General features: G+C 39.3%; 1 protein-coding gene across 1 annotated transcript in view; it reads right to left on the bottom strand.

Annotated features, from left to right (window-relative positions):
* Positions 1 to 5,602: 5,602 nt before the first annotated feature.
* MAN1A1 (mannosidase alpha class 1A member 1) overlaps positions 5,603 to 12,542 on the bottom strand; it is a 152,165-nt gene continuing 145,225 nt past the window's right edge. Inside the window, exons 11-12 of the mRNA XM_074819238.1 lie at positions 10,585 to 10,700; positions 5,603 to 9,219 (exon numbers count right to left, since the gene is read on the bottom strand). Of these exons, the coding sequence (XP_074675339.1) occupies positions 9,093 to 9,219; positions 10,585 to 10,700 (243 nt within the window). The 3' untranslated portion in view covers positions 5,603 to 9,092. The remainder of the gene's footprint in view (positions 9,220 to 10,584; positions 10,701 to 12,542) is intronic.

Below are 12,542 nucleotides of genomic sequence, written 5' to 3'. Positions count from 1 at the left end.
GGTGCTTCATGAGAAAAGGAGGGAATAACAGGTTTCTTTAGAGACTCTCAGGTTTTTCTAGCATCTTTCTTTTAAGCTCCTGCTCTCTCAGCCTGCTAAGTCTCCTTTGCTTTCGTTCTTTTGCTGGCATGGCTTGCACTGGAGCTAAGTCACCAAAATTAGTTTCCTGAGCTATCTGAGCAGCGCCTGTGCTGTGCTGTGAGAAATCACTGATTCTGCTTCTAGGAATTTTGCTCTTGTGCTTTTCTACACCTGAGACCTGTGGAGAGGGGAGCACTGTTCCCAGCTTCTATGAGTGGTGGTTGATTAACACTCAGTCAGTGTTTTAACATGCGTCCTTGGTGCAGTTAACTGCTTGTAAGGCAGATTTTGTTTGCTCTTAGGCAAGTTTTGATTTGTTTGTGCTCGCATCTAGTCTGTGTGGTCACTCCCAAACACAGGAATCACAGTGGTGAGAGCTGGCTTTACACCATAACTAGCAGTGGAAAAAGCATGTTTGGAGCTACTTCTTGGCAGTTTGCTGCTTAATGTTAAAATATTGAAACAAAATAAAGAAGCAATCTTTCTTGGTCCGCAGTTTCCAGAGAAATTACTGGACTCCAGGAGGAGTCAAGCCATTATGGGTAGTCTTGCTTCCCGTACGGTGCTGGCAGTGCTTGGCTCTGTAACATTTGTTGGCTGAGATGCTGTGAGTGATACCTGGCTCTGGAGCTGAGTGCTTGCAAAGGCCTTGATCCCATTGCTGGTTCCCGTTCTGATACATCAGTGGGACCAAGGAGGTGTCTGTGGAGGGTAGGATTGCTCAGGGACCCCGCAGGATGGGGTTTGGGGCTCTTTACAGCTTGGACTGGGTGCTTGGCCTGCATCATTGGCTGTCCGAGTGAGTACCTGAGCCTCTGGCTGGCTGGGTGACATTTCTGGTCAGCAGATGACAGTGGTGGTTAGGAAAAACTTCTGTAACTGAAAGATGCATTGAAATTGGTGTATTTGCAAAGAAGTATGGCTTTTCACAACTAGCAAATCCACTGCCTTCAGTTTTTCATGTAGCAGCAGAGAATACACAAGGTTATGACTTGTGTTATGTATCTCAGTAGGTTTCAGTTCACTCTGGACAGAGTAGAAACCACTCGTTGACTAGAAGGTGCCACAGCCTTAAATTCATCGGGGAAGGCTTGGAAGTGGTCAAAACTTCTCTTTGTTGTGTGATTCTGGGTTAAAAATCTGAGTCATTAGAATCAGCGTTCAACTGGATTACGAGCCAGGGGCTGGGAGCAGTGGATTTTGGGGCACCACCAGCAGCTCCGTTGCGACATGTCCAAAAGTGCTGGTCTGCAGCACCCAGCCACGGTTGTGCTGTGCATGAGGGTGGGCACCCGCACTGAGGGACACTGGTTACGCACCGGCAGGCAGTGAAGGAGACTGGTGGCAAACCCCTAATTATGGAAGGAAGGCATCAGGGACCAGTTCTCTGGTTCCTCAACAACAAAGAAGGAGCTCTGTGATGCTTGAGCCGATGGTTTGGGGCTCTTCTCCCTCTGCTCTTCCAGGGAACAACATAGTACATGTGTCTGGATGTTTGACTCTTTTGGTGGTATTTTGAGCCATTTTGTTTTGCTTTCCCTGGGTTTCTGCTGAGATCTGGTGTTTGTCAGCTCCTGCCCAGAATGGCTATGGAGTGTTGTAGTATTAATTCACTGCTCCTACCCTTGTTAGCTCTGGGTGGCATCTTTGAGGACAGCTGAGACAAATCCCGAAACTCTTGTGCAGTTGTAGATTAGAAGGTGTTGTGTAAACTGTAATGACTGGAACTGCACATGAAAAATATGTTTTTAGAGTAAGTTCTTGTTTCTGCTTACTTATGTACCATGGAATTGTAGCTCAATATTTAAAGCAACATAAAGTTTTGCCATGGGGTTTTTTTGGTTGTTTTTTTTTTGTTTTGTTTTGTTTTTTTTTTTGTTTTGTTTTTTTTTTGTTTTGTTTTTTTGTTGTTGTTGTTGTTGTTGTTGTTTTTTGGTTTTTCTTTATACATGGAGTGCTTATGGCTAGTTGTTAGCACTGGAAAGCTAAATGCAAATGTCTGAGGAAAAGCATCTGAAACACATACAAGAGGAGCTGGGAATTACAGCAAACCCAGAAGCAAATGGAATAGAAAGCAACTGTGGCTGAACACGTAGCTGTAGCTAAAACATAATCAAACTATAGTAAGACCTCTTGCAAATACAGCATGTGCTATAGTTTTGCTGATCCCTTACTTTGTCCCCCTGCTATACAGTACTGTACTTTCGAAACAGAGCATTGTAATATTTTAAATTGCAAATTGAGGGGAGGGTATGAAGCTTATGGACATAGCTCTTCACAGTACATAGCAACAATTTTTCCCATGGGGTTGAATATACAATTGGACATAGCAAATGTGAAAGCAGTGAGGTTATGAGTCTGCTTTTATTCTTTTTTTTGAAGTTGAGGGATTTAACATGCTAGGAGCAAGCTGCAGGGGCTTGTAAGATTCAAGCAGCAGCAGAGGAGCGAGCTCTGCAAACACACCTCTACCTCTGAGAGGGGCTGGGGGGACCTGAGGTTCTTGGAGCAGAGGGAAGCAGAGGTGCCCCCAGCAGCAAATGTAAAGCGCTTCATTGAGACAAGTAGGACTGAAGCATGGAAATATTTCGCACAACTGAGGTTCCTCAAGGAACAGGCATCAAAATAGAAAGTTGGTTGGGAGGGAATGTGCTGGTTATTAAATAGCAAGTATTTAGCTGGTAGAGGTTAGTAGTAGCCTCTAGCTAGTGATAAAAGCTGGATTGTAACATCTGAACTGTTGGGTAAGAGCAGCAGGATCACAACTGTGACATTTAGAGCAGTGCAAGAAAGCTGAAAAAATTTGACCATGTATTTTAGTAAACAAAATTCAAACCAGCTGAGGTCAACCAGCACCACAGTTGCCTACTACAGAGGCACTCCCAAAGCTTTGGCCTTAGCCATAGCTGCTGGACCATGTCATTTGGGGAGGCTGAATCCAGCAGCTTGGCAGCAGCAAGACTGCCACAGCTCCATGCCCCAGGTCCAGCCAGTAGCAGGGGTGGGCACGTGTTCCCTGCAGGTCCAGGTGCACACAGACAGACCTATACAGAACATATATGTATGTGTATGGCCAGCAACGCAGATCAGCACAGATGTACTCAGCACTCATGCAAGCCCCTTATTCCTCTGTTTTCCCATCCTTGGGAAATCACCTATGTTCCTTGCTTTGCTCACATTTGCCTCCTCTAAACATCCCATAAGTCTTGTGCAGTGCCAGAATGCTCTTCCCCTGCATACTCCTTGGCAATGTCTACCCTCCTCCCCACCCCTTACCCCCCCGCCAAAGGTGCTCTGGAGATTTGCTCCTGTTGACTCACCCTGATGGGTTGGCACCAGGGCTGAGGCTCTCCGGGGATGGCCCTGGGAGGAGGCCTGGACAGGGTGTCCTTTCCTCTGAGTCCCTCACTTGGGTTCCCACCTGCCTGTGTGCTCCTGTGCTCCGCTGGGAGTGTGGTGCTAGGTGTTTGGTGGGCTGACTCCCAGGGGTCTGGGAGTAGCAGCGGCAGTCTTACATGGTGCCTCAGTGTGCCATTACCTGTGTGCTCCTTTGGATATGAACTTTTTCAAATCACATAACTTACCATTACTGTGGGGTCACTATTTGCAGCATCAGAATCCTTTTAACTATCCTCCATGGCTGAAATAAATAACTTTGGGCTCTTCTGTCATGTGCGTTGCCAACCATAACACCTCTCTGAGCTTCTGAGAACCAGCAAGTGCCCTTGTCATAGGGTGATGCTCCTTGGCAGATGAATCAATGGCCAGAATGTGACAGTATAATAAAGTCACCCTGACAATTTTTTTTTTTAAACTTGAGGTGCTCAAGACTAATAGTAGCTCTGTGCTACTCTTACTGATGATGTGAAAGCAATGCACAATTGAAGTGAAGGGATAGAATATTAATAATGAGTGGGGTCTTTAATGTCCTCTAAAATGTCAGTAGGGGAATGGTGAAAGGCAAACAACCTTCCACAGAGCAGCCACAAAGTGTGCACAGAAAGTTTGCAGAGCATGTGAAAGTTTTAGAGAGGTTTCCAAAGGGAAGGTTGATTATAGTGCATTTACTTATAGGGTGAGTGAGAGTTGGTGTAGATAGAGGTACCTGAGAAATGTACGTCAAACCACTGGTACTGTTGAATGCTAACAGCCTGCTGGGCTCTAACTGGATTCTGCAGCTGTGTGACTTGCTCCATCCACCACTTCGTGCATGGATAAATGCATAAAACCAGGAGAGAGCAAAACCTTGTGTTTTATCTCTTCTCACAGTATTCAGACAGGAACTCTGACTCTTGATGACTGTTTCCTAGATTTGGCAGACTGCTTTTTGATGCATAATCTTTCCTCCTGCATTTCCTCTAGGACAGACTAATCCCAAGATTAAGGCGGATCAGATGAAAGGCTGTTTCCATAGCAGATGCTGTCATATGAGTGCCAAGTTCCTCTTGTGATAGAGCAAGGCCATAGGGCAATGCAGACAGTGGGGCAAATCCTGTTTGTCTTGACTAATTCTCAACTCAGTCCTAGTTCCCTTTTTCCCCTGCAGAAAACAAACCACACCAAGCATCCAATTAAGAGACCGAATCGCCTGAAATTCTAACCAAGGCTTGTATTTTCATCTCTCATGAATAATGATTGGCAGTAAGGTTTGCATTTGTTATGTTTAACTTGTTGAGTAGCAGTTTGCGTGGTCCTGGAGCCAGCTACAGGAGGGAGCTGCCTGCTGACTACCACAAGAACTGCACTGTGCAGCTGCATGCCCGCAGCTATGCTGGAAAATGAGACAGCAGATCCAAGAGCCACTCTCAAAAATTACTTAAGCAGGTCTAATAAGTAAGTCCTTTAACAGAAATTGATACTACTGAGACTGTTCCGTAAAATCACAGCAGTTTATTTCACTATCATCTTTGGATGAGGCTTTCTACTAAACAGAGAAAACAAGGTTATCTATGAGGTGTACCTGTTATTTCAATAGTTAGATTGGAGATCTTAACGTCCTTCTGACACAAAATGTTACAGTTCCTATGACAACTGTTCCTTTCTCCTCTGGAGCATGGACTAACGATAGCATTTCATTACATGATCATGTAAGCTGGGCACCGTGACAGCCTTGTCATCTCCGCTCTGGTGTTTGCTCCTAAATGGCATTTAGCTGAAGCCCGCTTGTATTGTGCAGAGCATGAATTGGAGTGACTGACCTTCACTGTGCTTACTGCCTGCCACCTCTGACTTCCCAGCTTCCTGCTTTTCATTAGTAGGGTCACTTTCTACCAAAATACATTTGGTATGCTGAATTTTATTAACAAAAATTTTTAGAAATTTATTTCTGCAGTAGCAATTCTATACACTGACTAACATTAATTAACAATAGTTATCTTAACAAGTACACAGAGTACTAATCTGTATCAAACCAATCTGCTGACAAAAATTGATGAGTATAGCAGCCAAACCAGACTATGCAGCAGATTCCTGTAGTTACTTCTGCAACACATTTAGGAGAAATTATAACAAGTTGAACAGATATATTAAAAGACTTTATTCACAATAGAGAAATTTTTACAAATATAAGTTCTTAAAAATTAAGCATCTTGATCTATTACGTATTCCATAATTTCAGTTTATATAAAGATGAAAAGACTAAATGGACTATGTACAAATCAAAACCAATTTAAATGCACGATAGAAATGGATAATATGTATGATGAAGTCACCATAGAAACAGTGAGCCATTGGGCATTGCAAAAATCTGTGTACAACCAACACATATGCAATACTTATCTCACAAACAATCAACTTTTTTTTTCCCCATGAAACAATGTGGGTGCCATTTAAAGTGATCTACCTCTTATGACTTAACTTATGCAGATTTAAATGTGTTATTATGCTACAAAGAAATGGAAGAAGTATAGGCAGTGTGTTTATGCAAAGATAATGCCTCCACCCCCCCCCACCCCCCCAACAATAAAGCAATTTCTTTTGCTCTTATCAATGACTGGGAACACAAAGTGACTATCACTAGCCATTTCCATGCAGCTAGTTAAGTGAACGGGAAATAAAATGGAGGTTATCTCAGCAATCTAACAAGCAGTGGTAAGTACTGACTGTTTCAAAATGATTGCTCTAACTTTGGTGTTTGGGGGTTATTTAAAAAAAAAAAGGAAGAAAAATCAATATATTCTCAGTTTATGAAAAGGTGTTTTTTTTTTTCTTACAATTGGCAGATCTACACGTTGTACAATCTTCTTGTCTACTTACATTAGTTTACAAAAAGTACAGTATAGTGCAGTTTGTACATACAACCTGAATACCAATATCAGTCACATCAAATTTGTGCTCTTTCAAATCATCATAACTCCCAAACTAAAAAAAATATTCATACTAAATGTCTGTATTACAAGAAAACAGTCATGATGCTTATATTTAAGTACATAGGACCCAATGCATACAAGAGTTGTGTGTTTGTAGCCTACTTTTTGAAACATGGAGAAGAGCTATTTGGTTCTCCACTGTTTCTCTTCAGCTTGTTAAGTGAAGGCAGGATCACTAGACACATCTGGGGGAAGCACACTGTGGTTAAGAAAACCATTTAAAAAGAGGCTTACAAAACATTTCTCAAAGGCTACTTTTGTCTGAGCTACTGTAGTTATTTAACTGATATGAGGCCTATAGCAGCACATGCACAACCATGTGGGTAGGCAGCAGCAGGTGACCCAATAAAGATAACTAAGATAAAAGTAATTATTATTACTTTTTGGTTAAAGAGGGAAGAGAATTTTTGGTTTTTATTCCACAGCTATAATTTCTCTGTGGTACTTGGGGGAAAAAAAAAAAGCTCTCTTATAAATACTGTTTCTGAAGAAATACAATGAAATACAGTCCTCCAATGATATAAGTTCTGGAGTATCAAAATCAGCAGGTGTTCTGCTTTTCAACAGAGGAGAGCCAAGACTTCATCCTTGCTTGTTCAGTTTCAGAAAACTGTTACTGTGTGACATGAGGGAATCCATACTTTAAAAAAGAAACTGAAAATAATTAATAGTTAAAAAAAGGCAGTAAAGCAAAATGTCTTGAGCCACTTGTGCCAGTTCCATGTAAGCAGGATTTACCTGAGGCAGATGCACATACACATGTATCCATCCATTCTCCCAGTGCTGGGTGGCCCAGGCTCAGCAGGGTACCCGTATGAACTTCCACATACGAATGCCGAGCTCTGCCAGGCCTGCGATGGAAGGATCAGCATCACTGAAGCTCCTCTTGCCTTGCCCTCTACATGAATGTCTTTGGCAGCTCATGTGGCACATGCCATCTTCCCTGTCTGCAGGGGAAGCAGAGAGGCAGTGCTGTCTTTATAGACTCCAGAGGGTAAAAAGTTTATGGGTCAGCCTCCAGCTGCTATACATAAAAATGTAATTAGTTATCTTTGCTCTTGGCTTCTGCCTAAGAAAACCTACATTGCAGACCTTTATCAGTATAGAAAAAATGTACTCTGTAATGCCTAAACAAATGTGCTTCCTCAGCTGTGATTAAATATGCTGGACATGTGAGCTAACTTACTAAATACCTTTAAAGATGATTACTGTTCAGAACCATATTTGTTTTGTTGTAGTCCAATCAGTGAATAATGTGCTTTCTCAGAATGGGAAGCCAGGTGGTGTACCCTACTCAAAATGTATGAAAGTCATCCTGTCACTAAATGAAAACATAGGTAGACTTAATCATGTAAACCGCTCCAAACTACACTTAAGTAGAAACAGGAATTAATCGTGCCTCTTTTTTTCCCTTTGGTGATGCCACAAAGTAAAACATTTTTGGCAAAGCTGTTACCTTTCATAGTAAGACAGGCCTCTAATCTAGGGAATATTTTTAAGCATGCTGTGTTTCTCTCAGAGAAGACAGACTCGGTGCTTTCAGAAGTTTTAGTTCTACACTGGATGGTTTCCTCTCTGAATGTTTATCTTCTTTTAAGGAGACAAGTTTTCTTCAAGGCATCTGAACATCTAGCATTATTCATGTAGATACATTAAATTGCTTTGTGACAATAAACTATCAAGTCTGGTGTCAAGTCTGAACCTATGTGAATGTTTGAGAAAATCCCAGAAAACAAAAAAAATTGTCTCTGTTATAATTTTCAGCTTCCAGAAAAATGTCATTGAGTATTTTTTTGTCTTTTTACTATCCAACCAAATGAAAGCTACTGGACTAAATACATAAAGAAGGTAAGACTCCCTTTCTTAATGAGAAATTAGTATCTGATTTTACTCCATAATAGCCTGACTAAAGACATGAGAATAACACCACTTAGAAAAGGGAGGAAACAATTTATTCTATTACAATATTCTAAGCAAAACCTGAAAAACTGAGGTCTGCTAACTAATGTGCTAAATTCATAGAAACTAGTTTAGTCTGACTTCAACGTATACTGCAGCTTCAGAGTCATGTCTGCATGAGATGAAAATATTCCTATGTAGACTTCATTGACAATGAAATACATCAGATATTTTACCAAGTAATGATAGACCCGCATAAGAAGAGGCTGTCACAGTCACAAGATTTGTCTTGGATGACACACAAAACAAATTAACATAGAACAAAAACCCAGAAAAAAGCTCTTTATACTTAATTCAATATGGCTTTTTGCAACATGGCAAAATATTACAGCTTAAAGCAGACATCTCCTCACAGAGGAGAAAAGAATTTTGCAGTCAAATTAAAAGCATAACAGGAAACAAGTAACATGCAGACCCTCTGCTCTTTTTGGCCAAGATGACACTGCAGCCTAACAAAATCTGGAGAGATGTCCTATTTCTCTTCTAAGAAGTATTTCAGCTGGATTAGAGGACTGAGGTTTTATCATAATTAGTTTGGGTCCATTCATAAATATTTACTGGTAAAGAAAACAGACTGCAAAACACTTGATTTAAAAATTTAACTCAGGAATTTAAAACCAAATCATCTGTTCAAGTCCTGGAAAGAAACATAAGGAATGAAACAAAGTATAACTTAATCTTCATCTATTTCTGATTTTCTTCTTTATTCCCATTGTCTTTGTGAAGAACAGGGAGAGGATGAGCCTCTGTGTTGAAGACCCAGTGTTCGAATGGAAGAAGATCATCTTCAGAAAACAGCAAATACAAGTACCTGGCAAGAAAAAAAGCAGGAAATGTGACCACATCAGGGAAGTCAAACTACAGTAGTTTTCAGGAAAACATAAATACCTGATTTCCCTAGATGAATGCATCAATGGAAACAGCTGACCACACCCAAAACACCAGTAAGTCCCAGCATCACAGTGATTAGCACAGAACTTTGGGGCTACTCAACTTAGATTGAAATCAAGGGCAATAGCAACTGCAGACCAACAAAAGAATGCCTCTATCCTGATGGAGGACAAAGAAGTTTAGGCCATCAAGGTTCTATTTGCTTCCATTTCATACTTGGTAATTTTATTACATATTGTTTTGATAATATACAACCATAATAATTTTTTTCCTCCTAACTGTCCACATATATCAAGGTGTAGGAATGAAAATATTGTAGTCCAATCCTGTCTTACTGCTGAGAACAACCTCTGGCTTAGGATTTTTAAAGAAAAAAACCAGCATTAGACCAGTAGCTTGGGCACCCATTTACTAGGACAGGGTCTATTAAATCCAGCAGTAACCAAGAAACAAATCCAACATTTAAATTTGTTGTCACGATACAAGGTAGTAGGTACTGTAGCATGATTACTGAAGTCTGCTTACAGATGAAAGTCTGCTTAGCAAATGGAATTTTATTTTTTTCTCAATCACTGTCCCCTGAAGGCTTTTCTTGGTCTAATTCTGATAGGCCAATTTAAAAGGTATAGTAGAGGGAGCACACTATCTCAAAAAACCATATATGTTTATAAACATATTTATGATATTTCATTTACTTGAGTATTACACTTTCTGTTGAAATGTCATGATTGCTTCTTTCTGGGCCTTGCAACTTTTCTTGCACAGCAAAAAAAAAAAAAAAAAAAAAATGAAGAGATCAAGACAAAACTTCCTTTATTTCATTAACAACTTAGGAGACGGTGATAGATAATGAAAGCTTTTGTTTTTCTATCTTAACAGACCCTGTGAGCTTACCATGCAAGTTGACTTATTTTTTCTTTTTCTGTAGTTTTAAAATGAAAAGTATGCAATACAAGCCTGATAAATCCTCTGTCTAGTTAACCTGTTTCACTAGTGTTGGCATATGTAATTAGATCCTATCAAATCTAGGAGATGTAATTTCTCAACAAAGACTATCAAGTACTTTATCAGAAGTAAAGATAATTTCCGGAAATCACAGAATTTAGTTTATTGATAGAGAAGGGGAAAAAAAAGGCAATCTGACTTCCCGTCACCCAAGGAAAGCTCTACTATTTCAGTCAGATTTTGTTACGTGAATGTCAAGGGTACTAATGATAAATACTTATCTGTAAAGATGATACATAGAACTACTTCATATTAATAAAAGTCAACTTTCTTAACTTACTTGAGTGTCTCTGAAAGGAAGAAACTTTGCTGCACATCATCATGGCTTTCATGATTGTTATAAACATCTCTAATGCCAGAATAGCCACCATCTACTCTGCAGTGTTTTTCCAGTGCCTGAAGAGGAGGGAAAAAAATACCCAGTGGGATTAACAAAATGAATCATCTGTCAGTTTTTCTTTGACAATAAAACTAGCCAAAAAAATTTGTCACTGATTTTTTGATAAAGAGATGAAAACTAGATAAAGCCTTAAATAGAAAACTCTTTTTAAAAAGACATAGGCACACATGTTTAATTTTACGTTTAGGAAGAGAAGCAAAATACTGAATTAATAAAAGAAGTGAACACAAACCAGCTTTCAGAAGGAAAGATATAGAGATGTAAAGCTATATGGATTTTCACTTATTTTCTTTTTCCTCTTTTCAGTAGGAATAAAAATATCCTTTTTCTCACAGGCTTGTCTATCAGCCTTCAGAGATTGTGTCACATATACATTTCTTGGTCATATTTTAGTGCTTAAAAATTATGGTGATAGAATTGAATACCATGATAAAGACCAGTCTTTTTCTTACCTCCTGCAGGTCACTTCAAAAAAGGAAAGGCAATGCTCCATTTTTTATGTAAGTTGTTTGGTTTCTTTTTGCAATTATTTCATTTTTCAATGGGAAACCTCTGATACTGGGCTGTGACTGAATTTCTTTTCTGCAGTAGGTACTATTTTTCTTTGACACCTTTCTGAAAAAGCTTTGTCTGTTACACAGGAGTAGACAGAAAGCTAGTATGTGGCTGGACTTAAGGCAACATGTTTGAGATTTAAGTATAAGAATGTGTTTTTCTCTAACTAGTTTCCAAACTGTGTATGCAGGTAAAAGGTATAAAACAGATGATTGATTCCTATTTTCCAATAAAAAGGAGCACATGGACCACCTAAAAATATAATTTCTTTTCTGCCAACAGTAATGATCTATATGATCAGCTAATTATCAAGGAGAAAAAAGATAAGATGAAGGGTGTATACAGAAGGGCAAAAAACGATGTACCTGGTGTTGGAAGTGTAGAAGGTATATACAGTTACACTATTTAATAAACTTTGCTGCTTTATTTTAGACAGGTGGTTTACATTATACAGGTACCTATATGCCTATATATGAGCCATAACTTCTTTAAATATACTGCTATCCAATACCTTATTTGAATATTAGTTCTCTTATCACTGCTTTGTTTAAAAATATTCATTCACCTTTTTTCTTTATAATTGACCTATTTAACAAGGTTGAAAGTATTCTTAGTCTCTTCATTTTTCTTCATTCTGTTTTATAATAACTCTCTAGTATCATGCAGTATGATAAAGGAGTGAAGAGGATCTAAGATGATTATATTTAAAACAACTTATTATTAAAAAATTAATCCAGAAAATGCTCTTTAGCCCTAAATAACTTCTCACAATGAAAATGACAGTAAGCATGGTGGATTACTACATTCACTCAGAGCCACACTACTCTGAAACGTGTTTGCTGTGGAGACAGATTTTGGAACAACAACTTTTAGGCAGAAATACCTGCAGCTTTATCAAGCCCCTGACAGAGGGATGAAAGACAACTAGTTCCTCCATTTCTGGAGTTATTACAAAAATCACTGATGTGATTACAGGATGTGTAGATTTTATTTAGGGAAAGATGCTGCATTTCAAACCACATATGGCAAAAACCTATGAAAAGGTAGAAGATATGTCTAAACAAGCAAAGGCAGAATAAGCATTTTCTGATGAGAGATGAGATTAAAGTCACTAATAATTACTGAGGTATCTATCACCTCCACCTACTCTAAAGGCTGTTGAAGATCTGTGTTTTGCTGTGGGTAGATATCCTAAATGTCCTTGTTTTTGCTGGAGTCCCTGTAGCTATCTGCATATATTTAGCTTGCATGTCAGGCTCTCCATAGTTTTCACTGGAGACTAA

The sequence above is a fragment of the Strix aluco genome, chromosome 3, assembly GCF_031877795.1.
Source record: "Strix aluco isolate bStrAlu1 chromosome 3, bStrAlu1.hap1, whole genome shotgun sequence".
Taxonomy (NCBI): domain Eukaryota; kingdom Metazoa; phylum Chordata; class Aves; order Strigiformes; family Strigidae; genus Strix; species Strix aluco.
This window is presented reverse-complemented; position numbering and strand designations above follow the sequence as displayed.